This window comes from Achroia grisella, unplaced genomic scaffold (genome assembly GCF_030625045.1).
Source record: "Achroia grisella isolate CSIRO2021 unplaced genomic scaffold, CSIRO_AGI_Agris_v1 utg546, whole genome shotgun sequence".
NCBI lineage: Eukaryota > Metazoa > Arthropoda > Insecta > Lepidoptera > Pyralidae > Achroia > Achroia grisella.
In genome coordinates, this window is record NW_026712931.1 from 4,448,125 (window position 1) to 4,473,807 (window position 25,683).

Here is a 25,683-nt window from a genome sequence, read left to right on the forward strand (position 1 = left end):
CGATTTTTAGGGTTCCAAATAATCTAAAATGGATAGACAGCGGGACTTTGTTATACCCCTCACAACGTGAATTTTGTCATTCCGGTAGTCTGTCATATAACGTTACAAAAACTAATTTGAAAATGACTCGTAATAAAATTATTTTTTTTTAAATCTTTTTCACGTTTTTAATAAAATGTATAATTTAATAACTATATTCTAAATATTTTTTTTATGCTGCGTAGTCATTAAGTATTTATGAAAAATATAAAATTTAATCAACTTATATTATTTGTCCAGAACCCTCTGTATACGAGTGCAGTTCGAGATTACCATTTATGTACTTACGAATGAATGATATTTTTGTCAATCAATTATTTCATCCCGTACTATTTCTGTGTTGCCTTATAACCACGCTTTGGGGCTAGGTCTAGTTCTTTTCTTCCTTATTGAACCATCTTTGCCTCGACGTCTAAGAACAATAATTAAAATAAGTTTGCCTATTGTTATTAGTTTGATTTAATACATAGCATCAAATCTTGATACATTTAAATTTATCCATTAGTTTTAATAATTCCTTTCACATCCTTTAAAAGGATAATTTATCTTTTTTTTTGTAATTGGAAACTCAAAAATGTATAAATTTAGACATGATATTGAATTAAACATCTCAAGCAAGAATTTCGTTTAAACCCAAAAACATGAAACCTCAAATCAATAAGTTATTGTTCTGTGAATAACCCGAGTTTACAGGCAACACTTGGCTAGTCATCATTCATTCATTATTATCAATCAGTCAGTCAGTGTATTCATGTCTTCATGAACTTGTTAGTCGTATTCATTGCAATAAAGTATTGTTAATTTATTTAATAATACATAACTGATTTGTCGTTATTATTCATTAGATACCGGATAAAAAGTTATATTTTGTGTTCTAATTCAAAATATGAATAATGAAAAAGAGAAGAAACTAATTCGTGTTTGGTGTGATGGATGGTGAGTAAATTATTTTTCCGCTCGTGTGTTAATACATCCTCTATTTTTAAAAACATGCATACCGCAATCAATGATATAATATTAGAAAATTACTCATGAGTCAGGAGTACTAAATCTATCCTTAACCAAATTAATGAAATACTGCCGCCTAAAACTAAGGTTTTTTTCAAATCCTTATTTTTTTAACCACAATAAACAAAAAACAATTAATAAACACGATGAACAATTTCAAAATTGAGATCTATCCTTTTTATACGTCCCAATTTATTTTTAATAATTTTTCAGTTATGACATGGTTCACTTTGGCCATGCAAATTCATTGAGACAAGCAAAAGCATTGGGAGATGTGTTAATAGTGGGAGTACATACTGATGAAGAAATAGCCAAACATAAGGGCCCACCAGTGTTTACCCAAGAGGAGAGGTACAAAATGGTTCGTGCCATCAAATGGGTGGACCAAGTTGTGGAAGGTGCCCCTTATGTTACCACACTAGACACATTAGACAAGTACCAGTGTGATTTTTGTGTACATGGAGGTATGATTTTTTATATACCTAAGTGCAACAAATTGCTATTCATATTTTTACTTTATAAATTTATTATAGTCTGCTACTTGATCACATTAAAATTTTTAGTTTTAATAAAATATATAGCAATATATTTTAGAATAATAAATGAGACGCCTACTTTTTATTTTAATTGGGTAAACTAGTTCATATGCTATAAATGTTTTTATTTATATTTATCACATCCTAGGTAAGTCCAATTACCTTGTGTCTTAAAAAAATGTGTTTCTAATGTTTTATTGTGTTCGAATAGTACTGAATTATTCACATTATAAAATGGGTAAACATTTAACTTATCTCAACATTATACATTTTTTATTGATATATATTACTAAAACTTTAACATTGCTAGTCCCTCCACTATTTTATCACACTGCTATATTAAAGAAAAGAAATGAAATTGATTTGAAATCAAGAATAGTTTTAGATCATCATAGATTTATCAGATGTACTGTAAATAATAATTTGCAAAATTTTATAAGATGGTTTGAATTGACAACAAAAATTTAGAGAATATATTAAAAAATAGATTCGTTTTAGAATGTGTGATTTTAAGTTTCATATGGAAAATGTAAATTAATTTCCCTGGGATAAAAAAATAAACATATGTACTCTTGTTTTTACTGCACTCATAAAATGTACTGTCAATTTCTATTACAAGAATATACCTAAATAGTTTACTTATTGTTTCTTCAAAGCTGTTGGTATTTGAGTATGAGTCATTCATTAACAGTTGATTAATGTATTAATTTTGCAATATGATAACAATAAGGGATATTTAAAATGAACATCATTTTCACATTCTATTTTAATAACATTGTTAACTTGTCATGTTCAATAATTCACATACTTTATAATAAAGTGCTTTAAATCAAAATAATAAATTTAGGAATATCAACTTTAATATTTTGCTTTATAGTGGATGGTCCAAAATTTTTTTATAGTTGTAACATTTTATTATTAAGTGTATGAATTGATGCATAAGATGAGATATATACATCTACATATTTATAAGATGACCCATATATAGCGCATCTAGTATAAAACTGGATAAATTAACATTATGCAAACTTTAAAAATTCCACTCTAAAGTTTTATTTTTAAAGTCTAATTAAAAATTTTTTGGAATAATCCAGTATTGTGCTAGGAATGGAATATATTATTTTACTGCCTGGTAGTATTAGGATAGTCATAAGATAAAACAACATTTATGCAATTGTGTATTTTACAGATGATATTACAGTCACTGCAGATGGAATTGATACATATCATTTGGTGAAGGAAGCCGGCAGATACAGGTATCTTAATTATTTATGTTTTACCTATTATATTGTCTGTTAAAAATTGTACTCAGTATTCATTTTATCTTTATGTGGAAACTTAAGACCTTAGTGGTATAGGATACTGCTTCACTTTCCTATGGTTGTGGGTTTATTTCCTACACTGTAGAGATCATTATATTCATGAATGTGTAACTTTTTCTGTGTATTCACATATCTATTAAGTATTAAGTATATTTAAGTATGTCTGTTATTTGTCTGGTACTCATAATAGTAGCTTTTATAAACTAATTAGTTTGGGGACTACATTGTGTTTTGTGCATTTTTTGGATTGTGTTATTTATTTAGTAAACAATCTCGACATATGATTATGTTATCAAAATAACGATCTGTAAAATGTACATAATATCTAGATTAAGTTTTTCATATTAACTGATTACAATTATTGAATAATATATGTTTTACTTTATATATATTCCTTGTTATATACAATTAATTTTTATTCGACATAATAAAAACATATCTTAAAACTGTTTATTAAATATGTCAAAGAAAATAGATTGAACCTGTTGTTATTTACTCATTAACTTTATGCAGGATGCATTAAGACTTACAAGTACATACTTCACACATCACTAAATCACAAAAACATATGCAATACCTCTCGTGAATTTGATGGACTGGATGGAGATTACTACATATATCCTACAATACGACATTGTTATGAACCACTATTGCCTTTATGACGTTAAAGTATTTCTTAGGTGCATAAAAATCAACGTAACTTATTAAATAATAAAATAAAGTAGGTAAATAGTAAATTTCGGATATACTGTCGAGAAAGGATTCCTTTTCGGTAGTTGATGAATGACACTCACAAAATGACAATGAAAATAATTTATTCATAGGACATATTTTTGTATGACAAAATATTTATTACTATTACTATCGTTCAATTTTACTATCGTTATCTATTTCAATTGAGAAGAAACTCTACTGGTACATATATCTCTCGATCACATATCACATGCATGAGTTAATGTTGGCACTTGTATAAGGGCGCAGGTGGTGGTATATTATGTAATATATCTAAACGTATCTAACTGATATAATGTAACAAGTCTCACAACTGAAATCTCTTTGAAACCTTCTTTTTAGGTTTTCGCGGTTATTATTAAAATGCATAGTGTCGATATTTCACATAGGTCCGCATTTCTACTGTCGCGTGTACGTCGTGATCCTGACTCTTCAAACAGAGTCGAAATATCGACTCAAATAAATAAATAATTGTGGTAAGAACCCGTTAATTATGTATATTAAGTTTTCTTAATTGAAATCTATGTACAGTAAATATCCCCATCTACGTAAAACTTTCGCGACACCAGTTTAACAATACTTTTACACTAAGCAATTAGGTGTGCCAATATTTTAGTTAAATAGAATACAGGAAACAAGTTGAAGTTGCTATCTCGTTTAATCCTGTCTATCAAGTAATTCTAATACATGCGTTAGTTTTAAGACAAGACAACAAATGATGCCGTGACCAAGGGAAATAGGGATTAGTTTATTTTTTAGTAATGTACATTGTACTGAAATTAATTTAATTTTTAGGGAAGTGATGAGAACAGCTGGAGTATCCACGACAGATCTAGTTGGGCGAATGCTGCTACTGACTCGAGAGCATTTCAAGTAAATATAACTTGTATTTATTAGATACTAATATGAAGATACTTAATATGAAAGTGCATGGTATGTATAGAGCAAAGATAGCCGAAATAACTATGCCAAGGGGATAAAGAAACCAGTCCTCTTTTATTTCTTTCACTAATCTGCTATTAATTGAATGGAGACTATTTCGTCCCACTGTCGTTGGTCCATTTTATCCTAACGTGTCTCCCGATTAAAAGCGGCAACTATTTTGAACAATCAAAAGTATTACGAATACGTAATATAAATTGTGACAACTTTAGTATTCATATATCTATAGAAATGACTTCTATGACGAATTTTTAGGCAATGTCGCAATGTCAAAGGACATTGCGTAAAAATCCTATTGATATTATAGACGCGAAACTTTGTAAATATGGCTATTTTGATTTTATAAATCTTTCCAATAAACGGATTCGAAGTAAATTTGGTACACAAATTCATCATATTATATTAATTATATATAGATTGACACAGGACATTTTTTACCCGAATTAATAGCACGCAGTGCTACTGGATACGGGTAGCAAAAATATATTTTAAAAGTCGTCTGCCGATTCATCTATTAACAAAATAGTAATGACATCCTTTGTTATACTTATTGCAAAGAAATAAAGATTTTAGTATGTATTGAACAAATTTTTGCACTTAAGGAATATTATGGTCTTCAGGAGAGGTGACAGAGAGTACACTGTGGCTTTGGAACACTCGTCTAATCTCGGAACAGATTCCACCGCACGATCTCCGTACACTGGTTGCTCGCAATTTCTCCCCACCACGCAGAAGATAATTCAATTCAGCAGTGGTCTCTCGCCGAAACCTACTGATAGGGTAATTATTGTTTACTACTGGTACAATTTATTTCATAATATGTTTCTTTTATCGGTTTTTTCCATCAGCTTGCTTGTATATCTATGTTTAATATATATAATTGGAAAGTTAAAAAACGGACTTCCACAGTTAGCCCTCACCTAAGGCTTTACATGATCAGCACTACGGACATTACGTTTTCTTATTATGTCTATAATTCCATTGCTATTCGGAAGGACTAAGATGTCATGCTTCAATATTCTATAATTTCACACTTCAACTGAAACACAGTTTGAAGCAATCTACCTGTGACTGCTGCTGTGATAGGTGGGACTGAGGATTCCACGCATGCGACTGTTTACTAAGTTTCGGTAAAATGTAGTTGTTAACAACAATCACCTACAGACTTCCTCATCATCGCGTATGCCTATATTAAAATGTTAACAAAATACTAAAACAATCTAAGTATAGAAATGGGAATGAGGCCTAAATGTTGTAATATGAGCAAAGTCGAGAAACAGGAAAAGTTAAATACGTTATTAAAATTTAATTAGACCATGATGTACTAATAATTTTACATTGAAATAAACCTTATCTATACGTTTTGTGTCCGTTTTTAACAGCGTCAGTTATCTACAAATACATTATTTTATCACTTCAAGTATGCTCATTCCTCGCATAGTTTCCAATTTTGACCTAATATCTGTATTTATTATTTATACTATGTAAACTGGTACATCACGATGATTAAGTGGTATTAATTAATCAACATAAATATAATAAACAATGATAATTTTGTGTGTGAATCCGAAACCACCTACTTTTGTAAAAGTGTCATAATACTAGGTGGCTATAGGATATGTAATAATTAATACACATAATCCCATGGATTATCTGGATTTGCCACGGATTACTATAAATAATGTAAATAGTATTATACTACAGTCATAATTATTCGGAATATAGTTTACATTTCAAACATCACTATAAAATGTTCTATTTTCCGACCTTTACATGTTCACCATTGTTTATACTATATAAATATAAAACTTTAATTATGTAAATCAAAATGCCGTGAATGTTGTAAACAATTGCCACAAGTCGTGACGTAAACGCGACATTACTATTCACTATTTTGCAATTTTGCTTATGTAACTGAAAGTATTTCAGTCACATAAGCCTCAACAGTCAGGCAAGTTAGCCTATGTACAGATTCTTTTACTGTTATATGTATATAATAGTAATCATTATTTATTTATTTACGAATTTTCACATGTTCACGTTAACATTAATTCGTACACTAGGCTGGGCCTACTACTTGTATACCTGTTTAAAAGGTGTAAGAAAATATATTATAAATATATCTAAATATAATGGATTCGGAATTTAAAGTCCTACACATATAAAATTTTACAATCTTTACAAAAAGAGGTATCTAAAATGGCTTTATTATTTACCTAAAACTGTATTGATTTATTTGTCTATGACGTCAGTGCTAGTAATTAATTTTGTTTATCTTGTTTTTTTACAGGTTGTGTATGTAGCAGGGGCATTTGATCTCTTTCATGTTGGTCACTTAGACTTCTTAGAGGAGGCTCATAAGCAAGGAGATTTTCTCATAGTAGGCCTGCACACAGACCTCGAGGTCAACCGCTATAAAGGATCCAATTACCCTATTATGAATCTTCACGAACGCGTCCTTTCTGTCCTAGCTTGTAAGGTAATTTTTTTATTTAGCATCTTCGATAATACATAAAGGCACTAAGAATGTACTTAAACCAATGGAAATTTGAACATAAATTTCAAATTTACACATTTCTTTCTCAAATGAAACTGAAATTAAAAATCACATTATATTTTAGACTACTTGTAAACAATAAGGACCGATCTTTTGACAATCATATGTTGTTTAACACACTTAATGGTCCTACCTTCAATCCCTATAGTTTGTTAGTTCTGTTTGTATATATATTTGTGATACAAGGCCTCTGCGCAGAGCATGGATTTATTGTTCTAATATTATTCTTTTTGTAACTGGATCATTACAAATACTTAGAAAATAAAATAAAAACTTATATTGTCATGTAACGCATGTAGTAGCACTCTTGTGTTGCTGTTTCTAAGGACAAAGACGTCATGTTTCCATACCCCGAAATTTCTATGCTATGTCCCAACCATCAGACCAAAACTAGTTTTCGAAGCATACAACTTGACGGCAGAAATAATAAACTTATATTTATTATTAACATACCGTTTACCACGGTAAATGTAAAAGATACAAAAATAATGTAAATTATTCTACATTGTACCTATTACTGAATTACAGGTGCAATCTAGTTGACAATAAGTTTGTGTATGTATGTGGAATACCATTATTTACTTTTATACGCCAAGTATACTCAATTGGTTTAAAGAGCTATGTAAATAATGTTCATGGTCAAGTATAATTTTAATGACCTTTGCTTCGGAACCGATATGACCCGTGTTATTTCAGTGAATGAATCAAGAGTAATGTATGGATAAAGATCTTTGACACACTATTTAGTATATATAAAATATGACGTAAAGACAAAGTGAAATGAGAATTGTCTGTACAGTATAAATTGTAATTTTTTTATAAATCAACCAGTGTAATGTCCCAATAAACCATACTTATATTTCATAACCTACTTAAAAAACGAGATTATCAATTCTTTGACATTAATTGTTTTTTTAATTCATAGGATACTTATAATTTTTATTATGGAATTGTGTTAATAAAGATGATTTAAAATTTTTCATGTTACAGTATGTTTTTTTTTTTGAGGCTTGATAATGGAATGGTGCACCCGCCTGCGCTAACGGTGAGTGAGTGTGACGTCAGGTCAGTTAGCCCATCGTGACAGATTTACCAGTAATTTAACACGATGATTTCCAGGGGGAACTGCGTGGAGGTCAACCTGACATGGTACATTGCTAGCAATGGGTCAGAAGTCCTCATTACTAACAATCCCCTTCCCCCCTGTTACAGTATGTTTTTTTTTTAAAGGATTATAATGGAATGATGCGCCCGCCTGCGCTAACGGTTTATGCTGGCGGGCACCAGTGGAGGATGATAAGATGAACATGAAGTCAGGTCAGTTAGCCCAACGTGACAAATTCACCAGGAATTTAACACAATGGTTTCCAGGGGGAACCGCGTGGAGGTCAACCTGACTTGGTACATTGCTAGTAATGGGGCATGTGGGGCATGAGTCCATATTACTAACAATCCCCTTCCTCCCTGTTACAGTATGTTCATGAGGTAGTAATCGGAGCGCCATACAGTGTGACCGCTGATCTAATGGATCACTTCCGAGTTAAGGTGGTCTGCCATGGGTTAACGGCCACCACACTAGACGTTGATGGTTCCGATCCGTACAAGGTGCCCAAGGAGCGTGGATGCTTTAAGGTTTGGAAATTTGTAGTAATGTAATAATAACAGTAATAAAAATTCAATCAATTTCAATTCACGTAACACTCTAGTCGCAAGCTAAGCACAGCCTGTGTTATGGTTACTAATCAAGTAATAGAAAAACGTAGTGACTTTTTTGTAAATCTATATACATAGAAACCACACAGACCAATACAAACAATCATAGTTATGAAGTTTCTATCGTGCGAGAAATTGAACCCGCGACCGTCGGTATTAGGGCGACCAACGAGGTTATTTTTAATGAATAAAATGATGCACCCGCCTGCGCTAATGGTATACTAGCAGGATACCCATGGAGGATGATAAGATCAGAATGAGGTCAGTTTAGTTAGTCCATGGTGACGAGTTCATTAAGAATTTACCACGATGGTGTCCAGGGGTAACCACGTGGTGGTCAACCTGACATTGCACATAATAATTCCATACAATTTAGACAATTATGTGTACAGGTTATATTATTATCATTTTTAATATCATGTCCGTTTTTACATATTCCGTTTGTAGTTCATATAGTCGAAAATTCGTTTACATATTACGGGAAAGTCCTATAGGAGTAGTAGACCTACTAGTCATATCTCACACAGAATGAAATATGTAATTTACCAAGTGCTCTAGACTTCATTTAAAGTTTTTATTTACTGTCACTTACATTTTCCCAGTTGCCTTTTATTTGAAATGAAATAGTAATACAATATTTCATACTTATTTTCAAATGAGACATTACTTACATATGTTATTTTTACAGGTATTAAATTCGGGTAACACCATGACTACAGATGACATTGTTCAACGAATAATTCGGCATCGACTAGAATTTGAGGTCCGAAACTCTCGCAAAGAACAAAAGGAACTTGCCATGACAAAGGCCTTACAGAAGGGCCACATCAAGCTAAATGGAGACTGCGATCATACAGCGAAGGCGGCGAGTTTGATCAATCATTAATATATGCATTTTGTTACCAAATAAATTATTTACTTATTTTTATTATATGTAGATTTGTTGTGCTGTTTAGTTAAACTCATAAATTAAACTGTTTATTTAATGTAATTTAATTATCTGTTGACTGTTATTGAATATATTTTTACATTAACTATTGGGTGATAATAGATTTATCACCCTACAATTCAATTGCTAAAAAAATAAATTATTTAATGTGTTATTTTTCGTATCAACTTATTAAGTAACGGAGGCGTTTCTCGAAACCAGTAATTAAAGATTGTTTTAATTTTTAGGACTTGTTAGAATTTTAAATTTATTTCTATAAAATCGAACTCAAGACCATTTTGCAGGTTATATAAAAACAAAGTCACATGATGATAAACATCATTAAAAATCTACCATGGTATCACTTGGATATGTATGTTCAAATGTCGAGTTCATACTTTCGTTTCCTATTAAGTCAACAGTCAACAAAATGCCATTGTTTACTTTATAATTATTGCATTTTCATTTTCATTTCATAGGATATCTGTATGTTTCTTATTACATTTTATTTTTTATTAGCATATTCAAAAGAAAATCATGAAGATACGTAAACGCATAAACTGCTTTTAAAATACCGCTAAGGGTTGTTAATTGTAATAAAAATTAAATATGGACAAAATAAGTTCTTTGAAATGAAAAAAAAACTGAATATGAATAACGATTATTTTGAATATTTCGACTACTAGAAGCGAATAATATTAAATGCAACAGATACCAAAGTACTGTTAATATTACAATAATTTATTACATTTACTAGATTGAAGAATTAGAGGTCCTACTATTACCATTCTGCCACCTGATAGCTTTGCATAAGAATTCGTAATATAAATTAAATGTTTTTTTGTAAATGGGTGTATAAAATCACTTCTTATATAAAATGTGCATGTTTTAAATACGGTTATTTTATATGTATTGAGTATTATATATAAAATGGTAATTTTAGATCCTCTAAATACATTGGAATATAAGACTTCTATTTTTCTATATCCACACATATTTAATAACAATATTACCATGTCTTTTTATCGAAAAAATATTCACTTAGTAAAAGAACTGATATAAGTACCTTGCTATTAATTTTGTACACGCCTACTTGTATAAAAAGACACGCTTAAATTGTTTTATTAAATATGTCACTTAAAGAAAAACAGAATATACTTGTAGAGCTATAGCTATTATATATATTTATTAAGTAAGTGGCTATGCCGCTAAAAGGTGTTATTTTTGTAAATTAGGAATATCATGTCATTGCTATGCAGGAGGGTCGTCGCGTCGCTATATTATTATATAATTTTAATAGAAAGATCTTTCCTAGTTGCGATTATCTTTTATAGGTATCTAGATTATCTGTATTCAATTTTACAATACACAGATACTATAAAATAAATAAAAGAATATTTTGGTATAACTGTATTCATGCCCATTAAAAATACATAGTACATGGCGTAGTTACGGTCGCATATATAGAATATGTCTATTTTGCTACTCATTACAATTAAGGTATTTAAGTAATATAATGCTATAACATCTGTTCATAATTTCTGCATTTTCGAATTCATGATTCGCCCGCCTATTACGATAATACGATATTGTTCTTTAAATAACTTATACATAAGTACCTATATTATTGTGAAGTTAGCGACGAATCAAAATCCTAGTTTCAAAATACACTTATTGTATGCCATAGATGTTTTTTGTATTTTAACTTTTAATGAATAGATAGATTTCCATGTTATCACACACATTCGGCCTTTATGTAGTAATTTCTTTATAATTTTAATTGCAAATGACACATTATGTTCATCGAAGGTATGGTAAATGATATTTAAGATTGTTTACTATTGCTATATCATTGTTTATTATTGCTGTTTATATATTATCCATGAACTACAATAAATTCATGATAAAGTATTCCTTTTATTTTCATTTATCCATGGTCTGCGCTTTAGATTTCCGAACCAATACAGTTAAACTAATATCTTATCGTCTCTCGGTCCATTCTTCTGCCTATCTGTCCGACCATCCATCCGCTTCGTTGTCTGCCTTATCCACCTTTTCATGTAGGTATCTATGAGAAGATATTTAGAGGCGGAAATAAAACTTAAACCCGGAACTACGCAGAAAAAAAACTAAGCAATAATGACAGTCCAGAAAAAATAACAACCCATTTAGTAACAAAGTAAGTTAGCCAACCCATTTAGGACTAATGGGTATTAAGCAACTGCATACTTAATTTTGAAACAAGACAATTTACACAGCGCCATCTAGTTACAGACTATGCAGAGCTTATATTGCAGGTGCTGAACAACTGACAGGTATAAACACGAATACACAGAAAGCAACCAAACCAACATAAAAAATCATGCTCATGAATACAAACGTTTGCTTCGTGTGATCCATCGTAACAAGAATAAACCGTTCGATACTCACTTTAGATACGTATATAGATAATAAAAAAGAAATTATTCCAATCAATATTAAAGTAAGCTTAAGATACAAACGTTTGCATTGCGTGAGAATCTAACTCACTACGAGATAAGGCAGTGTGCTAGACCGCTAAAACCTTCCATAGGTCGCATTTTATCAACCTATAATTTTTCACGCTAATTACGGATTAACAATTAATTATTGAGCAATATCGTGCTATTGGTTTCTATTCTTTTGCTTAATTTTCATACATCTACTTTTATATTTCTTCGGAAGATTCATATAGTACAGGATGTTCCTGATATATTGTGTAATGAAACTCCAAGTCGAGCATCTATGTAATAACGGTATTGACTCAATAACTGACTAATATAGGTGGGTTACAAAATTTTATGAACAATTAGTAAGTTAAGTTGTACTTTACGAAGGACTGCTAAATGGATACATCCAATAAAACTAAATTTAAATAAGTTATAAAAAAAGTTATCAATAATACTGACCTTCAATTAATTGTTACACTACAACTGATTAAACTACAAATTTACTAACTCCGGATTTAATAATGAGCAAAGAATCATTATATGTACTTATTTGAACTATAATATTGTATATCATTATATTTCTAGTAACTGGTGGATTCTTTTATTATTTTTTAAATTATAATACAATGGCACTCTCTACTGGCGACATATTGAAACTTGCTTTGTATTACATTGGATATTTTACGTACCTTCTAGTTACATAGTTTAAAAAACATATGTCACGTTTGTATCTGTGGCCTAGAATCTTTTCATTTTCTACATATAATCTGTCCGTGAAAAAAAAATCTAAAATGGCTGAAAACTTCACAAAACTACAGGTGATCTATTTATTTCTGGAATATAAATCTTGTCATAATTATGCAGTGACGTGGTGTAATGGATTTTGAATATTGGACACTCCTATTGATATTGTGTAAATGAACAATTTCATTTTAGTGATTACTACAACATTTTAATAAAGGTGAGTTTTTTTTACATCGCCGCCCACTACTTTGTTTTCAATCTGCTTGCTTTTGATAGAAATATACATAATATTTGAAATCTATTGTTTCTTAACTTTGTTATTTTGTTAACTAAGATACGAAATATTGATTATTTTCCTTAAAAATATTCCTTTAATGCATCTAATAAGATAACACTGGTGAGGAATGTACGGTAACCAGACACTACGCATTAAAAGTTATCTATTATTAACTTGTTGATTAGCAGTTTATTTATTTCACACGTTGTAGTTGTAGACAATAATCCTTTTAATTTCTAATACATTTACAGAAAGGGTCGACCAAAAAGTCATTTCCATCGAAATTTAAAAGAAAAACGTATTATGTATGTACATTGTACAGCCTACTTTGTAGGTATATATTTTAAAATAACGCTAGTTAATATTCTTTGCCTAACGTAACTTAATCAATGTAGATATTTATAAAGAATTTCAAGCAGTGATAGTGTTAATATATAAATTGTAATATATTGTTTTGCGTGTTTACAATACAGATGGTAGTGTAAACAAAAGTAATTTCATAGCTTTGGAACTTTGTCTACAAAATAACTGTAATATGAAACTTTATTGATTTCTATTCATTATCATTTCAATCATAACACCTTCCATCACACTGCAGAGAATGTGTCCTTGTTAAAGGGATATTTAGTCAATATTTAAATATTACAACATCATTTAGTAGCCTTTTCATAAGCTTGATTTAATTTTTTTTAATGTTAAAATCTGCAGTTAATTTGCAATATCTTGGTATTCTACCTTTTTTAATGTAATTGGAATAGTAGACTAGCATACAGTCCATCTGATGGTAAGTGGTGAGCATAACCTGTATACATAAACAACACTATGTACATCACAATATTATGTGACACCTGTGATACCACTCATGTGTTACCATTATGAAGGAATAACATGTCAAGTTTCTTATCCCGTAATTTTACTGCCTAATCTACACCCTAAAACTTTTAAGTTTTTGAACACTACAAAGTAAGCTGCTTGGCAGCTGAAAATAATGACACTGAGGTATAGACAACTTTTTACAGTCTACCTCTGGTAATGCACCTTTCATATTATGTATGAATCACAATATATTTATTTTAATCAAACTTCGACACTAATAAGACTAATATTTAAGAGTATAGCTTTAGCAATTTATATAATATAGGGAATCCATTAAAACTTAGGCATGTTAAAATAATATATGTAATATAAACAAGTAAAATGAATGCAATTCCTTAATTACTACAGGTATACAGGATGGTGGTTGTATAGCTAAAAAACTAATAAATATACTATAAGTAATACTAATAAACTCTCAAGAAAGTCTCAAGTGATAGTGTAATCCACTAGAAGTTATTTTAGAAGTATGTGAAGAAAAGACATATAAGGGGGAAAGGGTATTGTTAGTAATGTGAACTGACAATCTTATTGCTAGGAATGTACCATGTCAGGTTGACCTCCACTCTTCCACCCTCTGGAAACCATGACCAACTAACCTGACCTCATGCTCATCCTATCAACCTCCTCTGGTGCCCCACCAGTGTAAACCGTTAGCATAGGCTGGAGCACCATTCCATTATCATGCATAAAAATAAAACAGACATCAGCAACTTTTTTATAAATAAAGAACTAACCAAATATAGTTTCAATTATAAACTATCTAGTACAACTTGTACTTTCGACAGAATATGTTAACATCTTGTGTCCATAGTGCAGAAAAACAGTTTACCTGCAGCAATGTATGTTAATTTTAAGGAGTTGTATCCTACTGTAATATGACATGTTGCTCAAACATTCTTCTTATTAAATGCACTGCACTTCAGTAAATATATTTATTTATCATATATAGTCATAAATGATAAATAAATATATTTACTGAAGTGCAGTGCATTTAATAAGAAGAATGTTTGAGTTTGAGTAAATATATTTATTTATCATTTATGACTATATATGATAAATAAATATATTTACTGAACTGACAAATACTGTCATGGATTGCATTGAAAAGCATGTATCCACAACACATAATATGGATACTTTTATACAATTATTATAATATATATAATTATATTTTTGGTTTTCCTTATTAATTTGTATTTTATTTCCTTTAAATTTGGTTTAGGTATTTTGTTTGTTAATAAACTAATAGACTAGGTGCATCCATACACACAATGGGTTACCAGTGGAGAATGATAGTATGAGGTCAGATTGGTCAGCACATCACAGTACCAGTACAAATACCAATAATTAACCACATTGGTTTCTAGAAAGGCATGCATGAAGGTGTCTTGATATAGTACACTAGCAATAGTACCCTCATTGATATCAATGGTCAGGTACAACAGTAACAAGGTCAGGTCTAGGCTAGTTCTAATTAATATCTGTCCCCTCTCCCCCTGAACTACTACTGAATCAATTATTCTAAAACAATTATAGTTAGGTTTTTTAGTTAGCTAGTTAGTTGTTTTAGAATAATTGATTCAGTAACTTGAGAGAGTAACAATACAAGACTGTACTTTAGTATGTTCTAGCGACAATGCAGCAGATTGTGTTATCGTACCGATTGCAATCAACGAGGCCTTCATCCTCACACCCTAAAACGAGTGTCACCACATAACAATGGGTACAATTTCAGAGGAATTTCAGCCTTTAACATTTAAGCTGCCCTGTCGAGGTTTAGTTTAGACTAGTCTAGAGACAATATCGATGGAGATTATACCATTGTTGATATATAAAACTAGAACGGCTCATATGCCCTTTGAACCGGCAAGGTAGCCAGCATTTGTATGATAATTAAATATTCTATTGCATTAAAGGTTTTCTAATATCAAGTCCTTAGAAAAAATGAAGAAAGAAAAGAAGGTTAACATTTACCTCTTTTTGTGGGTAATCCTAATATCGTTAAATGCTTATATATCAGGCATTAGCAACACGCAAATAGGTAATAAATTTCTAGTCAACGACATATGTTTAATACAAGTAAAAATAAAAACAAGTGATGCATTCAGGATATCAGAATATCGCATTTCTGGCTTCTATAGCTGACACAAAAATGTACGTGGCAAATTCTGTGCAACTTGAAGGATGTAGAAATCTGTCGAAGGCTGCAGAGCTAAGCGTGAGCAGCCTAAGATGCGCGGGCGCCACAAACAGGCCGAGCTGTGACTCATTGCCGCCCAAAATAACATGCAAACGGGCGCCGCCTATCGGCTGGGGCGGGCGGCAGTCGCTCAGTGGCAGCCGCGACGCCGCCGCCGCTAGAAGAGCGGTCGAGGTGGAGCGCGCGAGCCTTACTGACGAGGTGGCGGCGCCGGCGCGTGATGCGCCGCCATGCCGGTACGACACCGCGAACTCGGCGACGAGCTCGCACCCCCGGAGCCCAAGCGCTGCAGACACTGCGACGGTACGATACACAATGCTTTGCGCTGCAGGTGTTGCTCTAACCAATAGCATACAATGTGGTTCAGTCGGTTCCTGCAAAACTCACCAGAGAAGTACACCGTATGCCTCGCGCTAAAAAGTCATATGACACGTTTGTTTTTCTGAAATAACATAATATTAAAGAATAATATCGCTGTTTTTATTTTGAAATTATACAGATTGTTTCTAAAGATTAGATCTCATTTTGCACTAACTTTATACCAAAAAGACCTACGGTTCGTATTGCTTGTGATGCAGGATTTTTGTACTAATTCATGCGATGAAGAGTAATCAACCAAGGTTTTGAAATTTCGACTAATTGGAATGAAAAATTTTCTTATAAAACTGGTCAAAAAAATAACTAGATGGAGATACTAATTAAGTGGAATTTTGTAAACTATTTTAAAGTTGTTCTACTTTCTTAAAATCAAACAAGTTGGTATTAATAGGTTTTACTTTTAATCTTGCAGAATAATTTTACTTTAATCTGATGCATTCATAAATGGTTTGAGTATTTATCGTTTGAATGAATTTATATATTTATTAGGAATAACATACACATAATTACACATTTATACCCCTGTTAGCTTAACTCTACATTTAATAGAGCTGATTTATTGATCTATCAATATGTAGCCTTACCTTAGAGATAGGAGTAGGACCTGACAGTATACTAAGAAAGGATTTTCCGAAATTCTCAAAGTAATGGGAAATAACGAGTTTATGCCAGAAACAGCTACTCTTTTATGTTCTTGTTGACTTAATTTATGCACTATGTTGGCAATGATGTTGACTAACAAATGTCTTGTTTTATAGATTCTGCCTTCATGTATTTTGTAGGTTACGAGTAATTAATATTACCAGTTTTGTTAAAATTTGTTTTGACAAGGAGCAAACTTTGTACTTTTTATAACAAAATGTGGGAAATTATCATAAATATACTTTGGTGGTATAAAAAAAAAACTATCTGAGATTCTGTTCTTAAGCAGTAATTACTATCAAAATATATATAAATATTTGTTGTTATTTGTTGAATATACTAATTGTAAGTTGTAGAATATTTGAAAAGCTAGCCCTGTACGCCTTTCGGTATAGATATATGGAAATCATATTTTTTTCTGAAACCCTGTATCACCTATTTCCACCACCAAGCAGTGAAATTACACAGGCTTGTTTTATTTTAAGAAGTATAACGATGTAATTTTACATGTTACTAATCATATTGAATTGCAATTGTCGATTAATAGTCTTCACCAATAGTATTACTAAATTAATTTTGATTCTCATGATCCAAATATAATAAACAATGTAATATACGTTATTACACAAACAAATTAATATACCTATAAGTAAGAACATGTTAGTCCTCTTAAATGGCCAAATTCTCGCGAATTGCGCTTGAGTACTGTCAGTTAAAACGTTATATCCGTAGTGCAGGTCATGTATATACCCGACGGTTGTCGCTTCCCATCACGTTGACAATCAGCTTGTTTGCCATTCCAATTTCATTAATAAAAAAATCGGCTGTTTTTGAGATATGGCGGTGAATTACAAGGTACAATGCATACCATCTTAATCCACCGGAACGTCAACGCTGTGTAATGTCGTTCATGTACATATGTAGGTGACAATTACAACGTAGCATTAGATGGTTTGTCTTCTTGTTTGTCATTCCAATTACATAAAGAAGCCAAGATGACATCGGACCCTAACCAGCGATTTCATATCTACAATCCAACGAAAAAATTGCTAGTACGAAGCCAATACGAAGAGGTTTTGGATTCGACCGTATTTTTTTTTTGCATATTACACTATATTTTCAGAATTGTAGTCACGATAGATTTTTTGTAAAAAATAGATATATTATGCTTTTATTTATTACCAAAATGAAAATGGGTCCCATTTTTGTTTTTTTACTGCAGCTTAAGTACAAATTATATAATTGCTTGTACTTGCACTGCCCATACTAAATACTTTAACCACACTATAATATTTAATAAGTTTTACTGGGACACTTGTTAGTGCTGTATCCGTATTTAATTTAGATACATAATACCTACTATCTACTAAAATTATATTTCTTAATTACTCATTTCTCTTTTTACGGTAGTTTAAGTAACGGAATTTGACATCGTACAATCACATTAAAAGTATAGCAATATAAAAATGCAAATGTATTGTTTTCTGTTCTCAGTTATTTGGTTAAACTGTAGTAGGATTTAGCTTATTCTTATTCACTTGTGTCATAAAGCGTCTGTTCGCCGGAAGTAGTTGGTAAACAAGTCTAAAAGGGTTTACTTATGTAACTAGACTCGTAAAAGTCATAAACAAGTGTGTTTCGGCGTGCATTTGCGATATCTTATGTTGAATCTTGTCACTTGTATAATTGTAGGACGTCTACGTCGCACGCGCCGCTGCCTCTGAATACTACATGTTTACAATATTGTAATATTGTTGTTTATCGTAGCGAGTACTAATTAGTGTCTAAGGTCTAGTGGACCAATATCTAAGCTGCGACTAGGAAAACTTCAGTGGTTGACATTGAAATAGATAAGTTTTGTGTTAAATAAATAATTTGATCACCTCTCCTTTGATAGTCATAATAAAATCTTAAACAAATAGATATGCTCCCTTAGCAGAGTAGACAGGTAATAATTATAGATTTTTTTAAAAGGAAAGTTTCTCGGAAGTTTTTTTTTATGTCATTATCTTCTGAAGACACCGCAGTCAGCACTATTGATGCGATCTAATTAAGATGACCTCCTGTTGTAAACAGTATGTATCCTTATTATAAAAATGATTCATATTTTATTTAATTTGTCAATAATTTTATTTCGCCGACATATTTATTTAAGAAAATTCTAATTCAAATAATCAACCTGATACAATCCACATTGTAGCATTTTTAATTTTATTCAATTTCATCAGACAAATCTTACCTTATATCGCCTCAAGTCCACATTAAATATTTATTAAATATTTAGGCATGTGCCTGCTCCACGTGTTGGTATAGTTGTACTATAGATAGAGTTTGTATGTATGATGGAGGTGTGTGAGTGACGGTATCAGAAACAGTGTTGTGACAGGTGTGGCGTCACCGGCGGACGGCAGGCCAGACTGTTGGGACGCCGATTAATTACCGTGCCCCAAGATCAGACCGAGACGCTACGAATACCAACGAATGAAATCATCGATCATCATTAACAGCTACGTAATATAATTACAAACAATAACACAAGTATCCAGCTTTTGGGAATACTCGATAGTTAGATAATTTCATTATTGTAATAAGATTGACGGTATATTGTTAATTAATTAGTATCTTTTGTTAATGTTGTTGCTGAAAATCATGTCTCTGGTTAGTCAATTCATATTTAATACGATGATACTGGCTGACAAGAGAAAAGTAACTGTTACATTTTAAATTAATTTACAATTTTCCTGTAACGTCACGGCTTGTTTTTCCATTAGTATGTTATTGTTTTTCAGTTCTATCATGGAACTCCCACGATGTTGTGCAAGTAGGTTCAATAAAAACATATTAAAGTCAATATATATAATCCTTCAATCTATTATAGTTCTACTTAACTCCTATGAAGGAGGGAGTAGGTTATTAATAATTTAAATTAGTGCAGCATTGCTTGCTATCTCCTCCTGTCAGATCGACCTCCGCATTGTCCCCTGGACTTTGTCTTCACCTCACTTTATATGTTGGTGCTCCACCAGCTTTGGTTTGATTATATAGCACAATTGTTAACTATTTTTATTTTATTCAGATTAATTACATATTACACAAAATTGATATAAGTCTGCAGGACTTATATCAATTTTAAACAAGATTTCTTAGCAACTTAACCCGTTATCCGGTCAGTCTTTTCATAGTTTGGGGAATAACTGTTATTTGGATCTATTTTATTCAAAATATTGAAATTAAATTGCTTATAAGAATTAAACATCCCTGAAAAATACCACGCACTGAATATTATTGTATCTATGAGTCGTCAATGTATCCACTTCTGTGACGGGAATAGTTACCTCATTTTGTAAATGATTCAACTGCATTCGTTTGACTTGACTTAAATTTATATTTTAATAGACTGCGTACGTAAATAACGCGTAATCTTAATTAGATGGTATTTCAAATCACTTTTATTATTTAAATATTATAAAAATGTTTTAGTAGGGTTTTCTTGATAAGAGTTTAAGAAAGACATACAAGCACCATATTTAAAACCAGTCAAGACGTTTGTCTCCAGGTTGATAAAGACATAAACAAACCCGAAAACATTCAATAATCGAAACATATAGTTTCGATTATTGAAAAAGCATGATGTTCGATTACTAAATTATTGATGAGATTAAACGTATTCTCCACCCTCCACAACATTCTACTTATTTTCTAACTCTTCTTCCCATTAAACGAAATGGCACACAAACTTTGCTTAAACAACATCTAAATCCTAAAAACGGCTATTACGAAAATAGTATTTTCTTTTCTAGTACGATATAAATCTTTTAACACCTAACTGTTATTTTTCACGTCGTAAAAATTACGTTGTAGTTATGAGACGTGCATTTTTCCTCGATGTCGTTGTTGCCCCTAAAATAAAAGTCGTGAATTTCCATCCAAGAAATGTGTCTATTTATGCAACAAGCGTCGGCGTCTCGGTTGTAGTGTAGGTAGGTAGTAACTCTGTCGCCCATAAGAACGGAATGTTTGTTTTGAGGAATCGCAAACAAACTCATAATTATTCTCAGAAACGTAACCCGTACGCAATATGTAATTAAACTGCCCATCATTTGGAGGAAATGTTTGTGATTGATTCCTTATCTGTTAGGGGCATGATTTATGTATCCTCTCTTCAACATTAACAAAAAAGTAACTTAACTATATAATGTTTGTGCATTAAGTTGGTATTAGTATGGTAAATCAGCCGCGCCGATAGTGCACTCAAGAACATGCAGTAGTAGCGTAAAATGTAAATTATAAAAAAATTCTAAATGTCTCGTAATCAGCTCGTAGTCGATGTTTTAAATAATAAAACAATAATGATCATAAAGATTTTTTTATATCATGAATGTCTAACTGTCACATAACTGTCGAGTCATCAAAATGTCGTTAATATTTAAAAAATCTTATCATACATTCAAGATATACTATCATAATCTGAAATCAAAATGTAAATCATTTGTTAAATGAAACATCATTAAAATGAATATCACAAATATTTAGTAATTGAAAACAGCAGTATTAATTTAAGATTTATTGTTAAAGTCAGGATTCATACTGAATAATAAAACTATACATTGTGTTATTAAAACAATATTACAGTATAAATATATTTGATTACAGTATAAAAGTAATTACATTTGTAAGAATAAAATCGTAAACATAATAAGTATTTCTTTATGCAGAACAATATGAACGGTTATTTATGATTTATATAAAGCTGCTGAATATTTTTCCTGTACTCTTGACAAATGCCTTTCCATATAAACTATAATTACTTTTTATTTTTCTTTTAAAAAGATTCTCATAAAATCTTTGCTTCTCAAGGTAAATATTAGGAGATTAAAAATATATTATTTTTTGTTTCGTGTGTACATTATGAAACTCTATTCCACTTAAACTAGCATACTTACAATTAAACATTTTTGTACCTTTGTGGCATTTTAAAAGTTAAGTTGTTATTTTGATTCATCATGTTTTAGTTACATTATGTTAATGCAATTATAAACATTCTAAATGCTAACACAGTCTATTTGTATTTGATTTTCGATTCCATAGTTTCTGCAATATAGCTCTGTACTGTAACAAACAGACAGTAAAACATACTAACAAAATCAGTGAAAATTTACAGCTGCAACTGACTTGTCCTACATCCGTTGCAGGACTGTGGCTTTCTGTCCTACACACTAACTGTTATATTTAAACATATTAATTTTATCTCAACCGTGTATACTCTAACATAGCGATAATAATAGCAGTAGCAATCCACATGACTTCACACTAATGAAATTTGTAAGTGCCTATTTTAATATTTTTTTTTATCAAAATGCAACCTCTCATTCTCCTCGATAATGTACATTTTATATAGGTGAAAGAATTTTCGGAATTGTTTAATGACATTTCAGTTTAATCATTGTTATCTATACAGGTTTTTTCATGTTCATGAGTTTTGATGTAGTTAGAGTATATATTTTTTAATAGGATTAACTACGAGCATAGACCTTGTACTGTTGTTGTTGTTTGATTATTTTGTAACGATTGTTGTGCGTCGCAGGAGGACAGTACCTACCTCATTCGACAGTTTATGGGTGGCAGTTAAATATACTCGGTCTCGGTTTGTCGTTACAAATAGAATTTTGGCACTGACTGTCTGTGGTTGTGTAATTCACATATAAACCACTTGTTGAATTCAAACTATCTGTTCATAATACCGTATTATCATAAACAAAGTGCCATCATCATGCCTATGCATACCTAGTTGCGTGTGTGGAGTGTTAATTTAAGGGCGTTTTTCCTCTTATAATGCTCTTGTATTAATTAATCTACTAAGTAATTAATTTTTTGATAATAACTCTAATAACTTGACGCAATGCTTTTGTAATTTGTCGTACAGCATTTGGGATGAATAACGTTGTAATAGCATAGTTGATATGTTTCGGAAACGCCAGGTAAGATGCGTGTAAAAACTAGTCAATAATAAATGAAGAATATAGGATTTGGTTTCATAAGAAAAAAAAAACTTTATAAATGACTTTCAATATTAATGAAATTAGTATACAACGAATATAGGAATAGAATTCAATAAGAAAATGAATCTTCAATCTTAACATACACATTGTAATTATTCGCATGAACTCTTTCTGAGACCGTAACAAAATATCTTTATTATTAATATATTATTAAATTCAATTCTGTGACGTGTTTCCCTAATGCTAACGAATAATACGGATTTTCAATCAACTATAAAAAGAATAATTATTTTCGTTGTATTATTTTTTGCTTGTTTAATATACTGGCCAATTTCAAATTGACTTCTTGATTATGATTTTTATTAAAATGGCACTGTCTATGCTGAATATATATATAATCTTTCAATGTTTTATCTGTAAGATTTATTGTTAATAAAAAATCTTACAGGATTTGGTGGAGATATTGCGCAACTTAAAAAAATCTATTTAGAAACTTCCTCTTTTTGGCAGTCGGTTGAATAAATATTAATACTATCGACAATGTGGGCGAGTAATTAGCCGTGTTGTCCTTGTTCTAAATTCTGACCTCGTTGTTTTTTTTTGACGATCTACTATCCGGTTTTATACTTTTCTTTCTGAACCTCTCTCATAAACTGGCAGATAGAAGTTTTACAGTCAGATAATATAATAGTATGTCGATGAAACCTCTTTATTTTTTATATTAAAAAATTATATGTGAGTAATGACGCTATTTAGTGTAAATGTCACTAAATTGTACTGCTATTTACCATCTTGTCCTAGAGTATTAAAATTATTTTATTGTTATTGATATTAATATAATATTATTTATTTATTTCATTTGATATTTACATTACATTATGTGATATATTAAAACAGTATAAAACATACCAGCTGGTGGCTGGTAGTTATATACAGATATAGATAGTAGGTAATTTATAGATATAATATATTAGGTGTAATTTTGAGGAATTATAGCTACACATAACTAGAGTGTTTGTCCGAAATTTTTGAATAGCCGGAATGCACTCTCTTCACAGGCACTACATGCTGTGTTGGCCCCCTACAGACAGAGATAGAAACTAAGCGTTATAACTAACTATTAAACTTCAATGCTCACAGTAGAGACAGTTTTTATGTAGAAAATGCAACTGAAAATTTATCCAAAGTACAATTTTGTTTTGGAGACTAATTGGTGCAAAAAATATACTCTGAAACAAACTGCATATCGTTACAGACATTTACTATATCTATTTAATGTAATTCATGTCTGTATAGATCTCGCAAACTGCCAGTCTCTTTCTATTAAAACCATAACGTATAATTACGTTTATACTAGCTCCACTTAACTTAGGGCAATTTATGCACTAGCTGACCCGCGCCACTTCGTCTGCATCACACTTACTTGAAATTTATCATTATATTTCGCCCAATTTACTTATATCTTTTTAAATTATACCCTATGTTATTCTTATGTATAAGCTGTATTATTGTAAAATGTCATTAAAATATTTTAATTCTGTTTTTGAATGATAGAGGAACAAACGTCCATCCATACTTACAAACTTTCGCGTTTGTAATATTAGTAAGATTTACTTACTGTACCATCAAATGTATTGTCATTAATGACAGCGGTTTGTAATCGGTGTATATGCATTATGAACATATTGGCTCTCGAACATGTATTAAGATAACATGGCGGTGTCGTCGAACGCGATTAGCACGAGGTGCACCGACCATATGAGCCATATTACCGTTATCTGCCGACAGCATCTTGGAGTCGTGTCAACTGGACGCTAACACATCGCTTTCAATTTCTAAAGACAAGTTTAACTTTTAGAGTAATCCATTAGATAATTTCATGACAAACCTAATTACAGCTGATTTCAAGTAAAAATTTTGTTTTTTAGCGTTACTTATATATATATATATACTGGTTGTCCCGGAAAACATTGTTTTGCCATATACATTAAAATCGCTATTAGAAATTCGAGTTGAAGGTTAGAAGGGTGAAATTGTATTTATTTTTAATGCCACATAATAAAAAATAAAAAATTTAAAAAAATTAAGGAATAATAAAAAAGAAAAATTGATGTGAACCACATCCACCCTTAACACTTAGGGTGTAAAATTAGTTATACCTAAGCCTATTCTCAGACCTACTGAATATATACCATATATATATAAAATTTCATCAAAATCGGAGGAGTAAATATACATGAAACCTGTCCTCGAGAATTGTATACATATTAGATAAGTTTGCAAGCTATGATGATTAAAAATTATGTACTGAGGATTAAAAAT

At 31.0% G+C, this 25,683-nt stretch overlaps 2 protein-coding genes across 5 annotated transcripts in view; both read left to right on the plus strand.

Moving 5' to 3' along the window:
• Positions 1-792: 792 nt before the first annotated feature.
• Positions 793-9,928, plus strand: LOC131848001 (ethanolamine-phosphate cytidylyltransferase). Of its 3 annotated transcripts, none has more exons than XM_059197733.1 (8): positions 793-975; positions 1,261-1,511; positions 2,773-2,839; positions 4,433-4,510; positions 5,182-5,359; positions 6,870-7,058; positions 8,610-8,768; positions 9,538-9,928. In XM_059197733.1, the coding sequence occupies exons 1-8, from the start codon at positions 926-928 to the stop codon at positions 9,733-9,735; spliced, it is 1,170 nt and encodes a 389-aa protein (XP_059053716.1). In that variant the 5' UTR covers positions 793-925; the 3' UTR covers positions 9,736-9,928. The 3 variants fall into 3 exon arrangements, with proteins under 3 accessions (XP_059053716.1, XP_059053717.1, XP_059053718.1); XM_059197734.1 differs by having other exon boundaries at positions 5,200-5,359; XM_059197735.1 differs by having other exon boundaries at positions 5,203-5,359.
• Positions 9,929-16,488: 6,560 nt separating this feature from the next.
• LOC131848198 (myocardin-related transcription factor B) overlaps positions 16,489-25,683 on the plus strand; it is a 39,369-nt gene continuing 30,174 nt past the window's right edge. For both annotated transcript variants that reach the window (XM_059197981.1, XM_059197980.1), the window contains exon 1: positions 16,489-16,645. In XM_059197981.1, coding sequence (XP_059053964.1) covers positions 16,573-16,645 — 73 coding nt within the window. In that variant the 5' untranslated portion in view covers positions 16,489-16,572. The remainder of the gene's footprint in view (positions 16,646-25,683) is intronic.

Excerpts from the sequence above, each read along its gene's own strand:
- LOC131848001 (XM_059197733.1), top strand. The coding sequence starts at position 926 with ATGAATAATGAAAAAGAGAAGAAACTAATTCGTGTTTGGTGTGATGGA. Across the intron at positions 2,840-4,432 it reads AAGGAAGCCGGCAGATACAG|GGAAGTGATGAGAACAGCTG; the intron begins GTATCTTAATTA and ends TTTAATTTTTAG. Across the intron at positions 8,769-9,537 it reads AGGAGCGTGGATGCTTTAAG|GTATTAAATTCGGGTAACAC; the intron begins GTTTGGAAATTT and ends TTATTTTTACAG.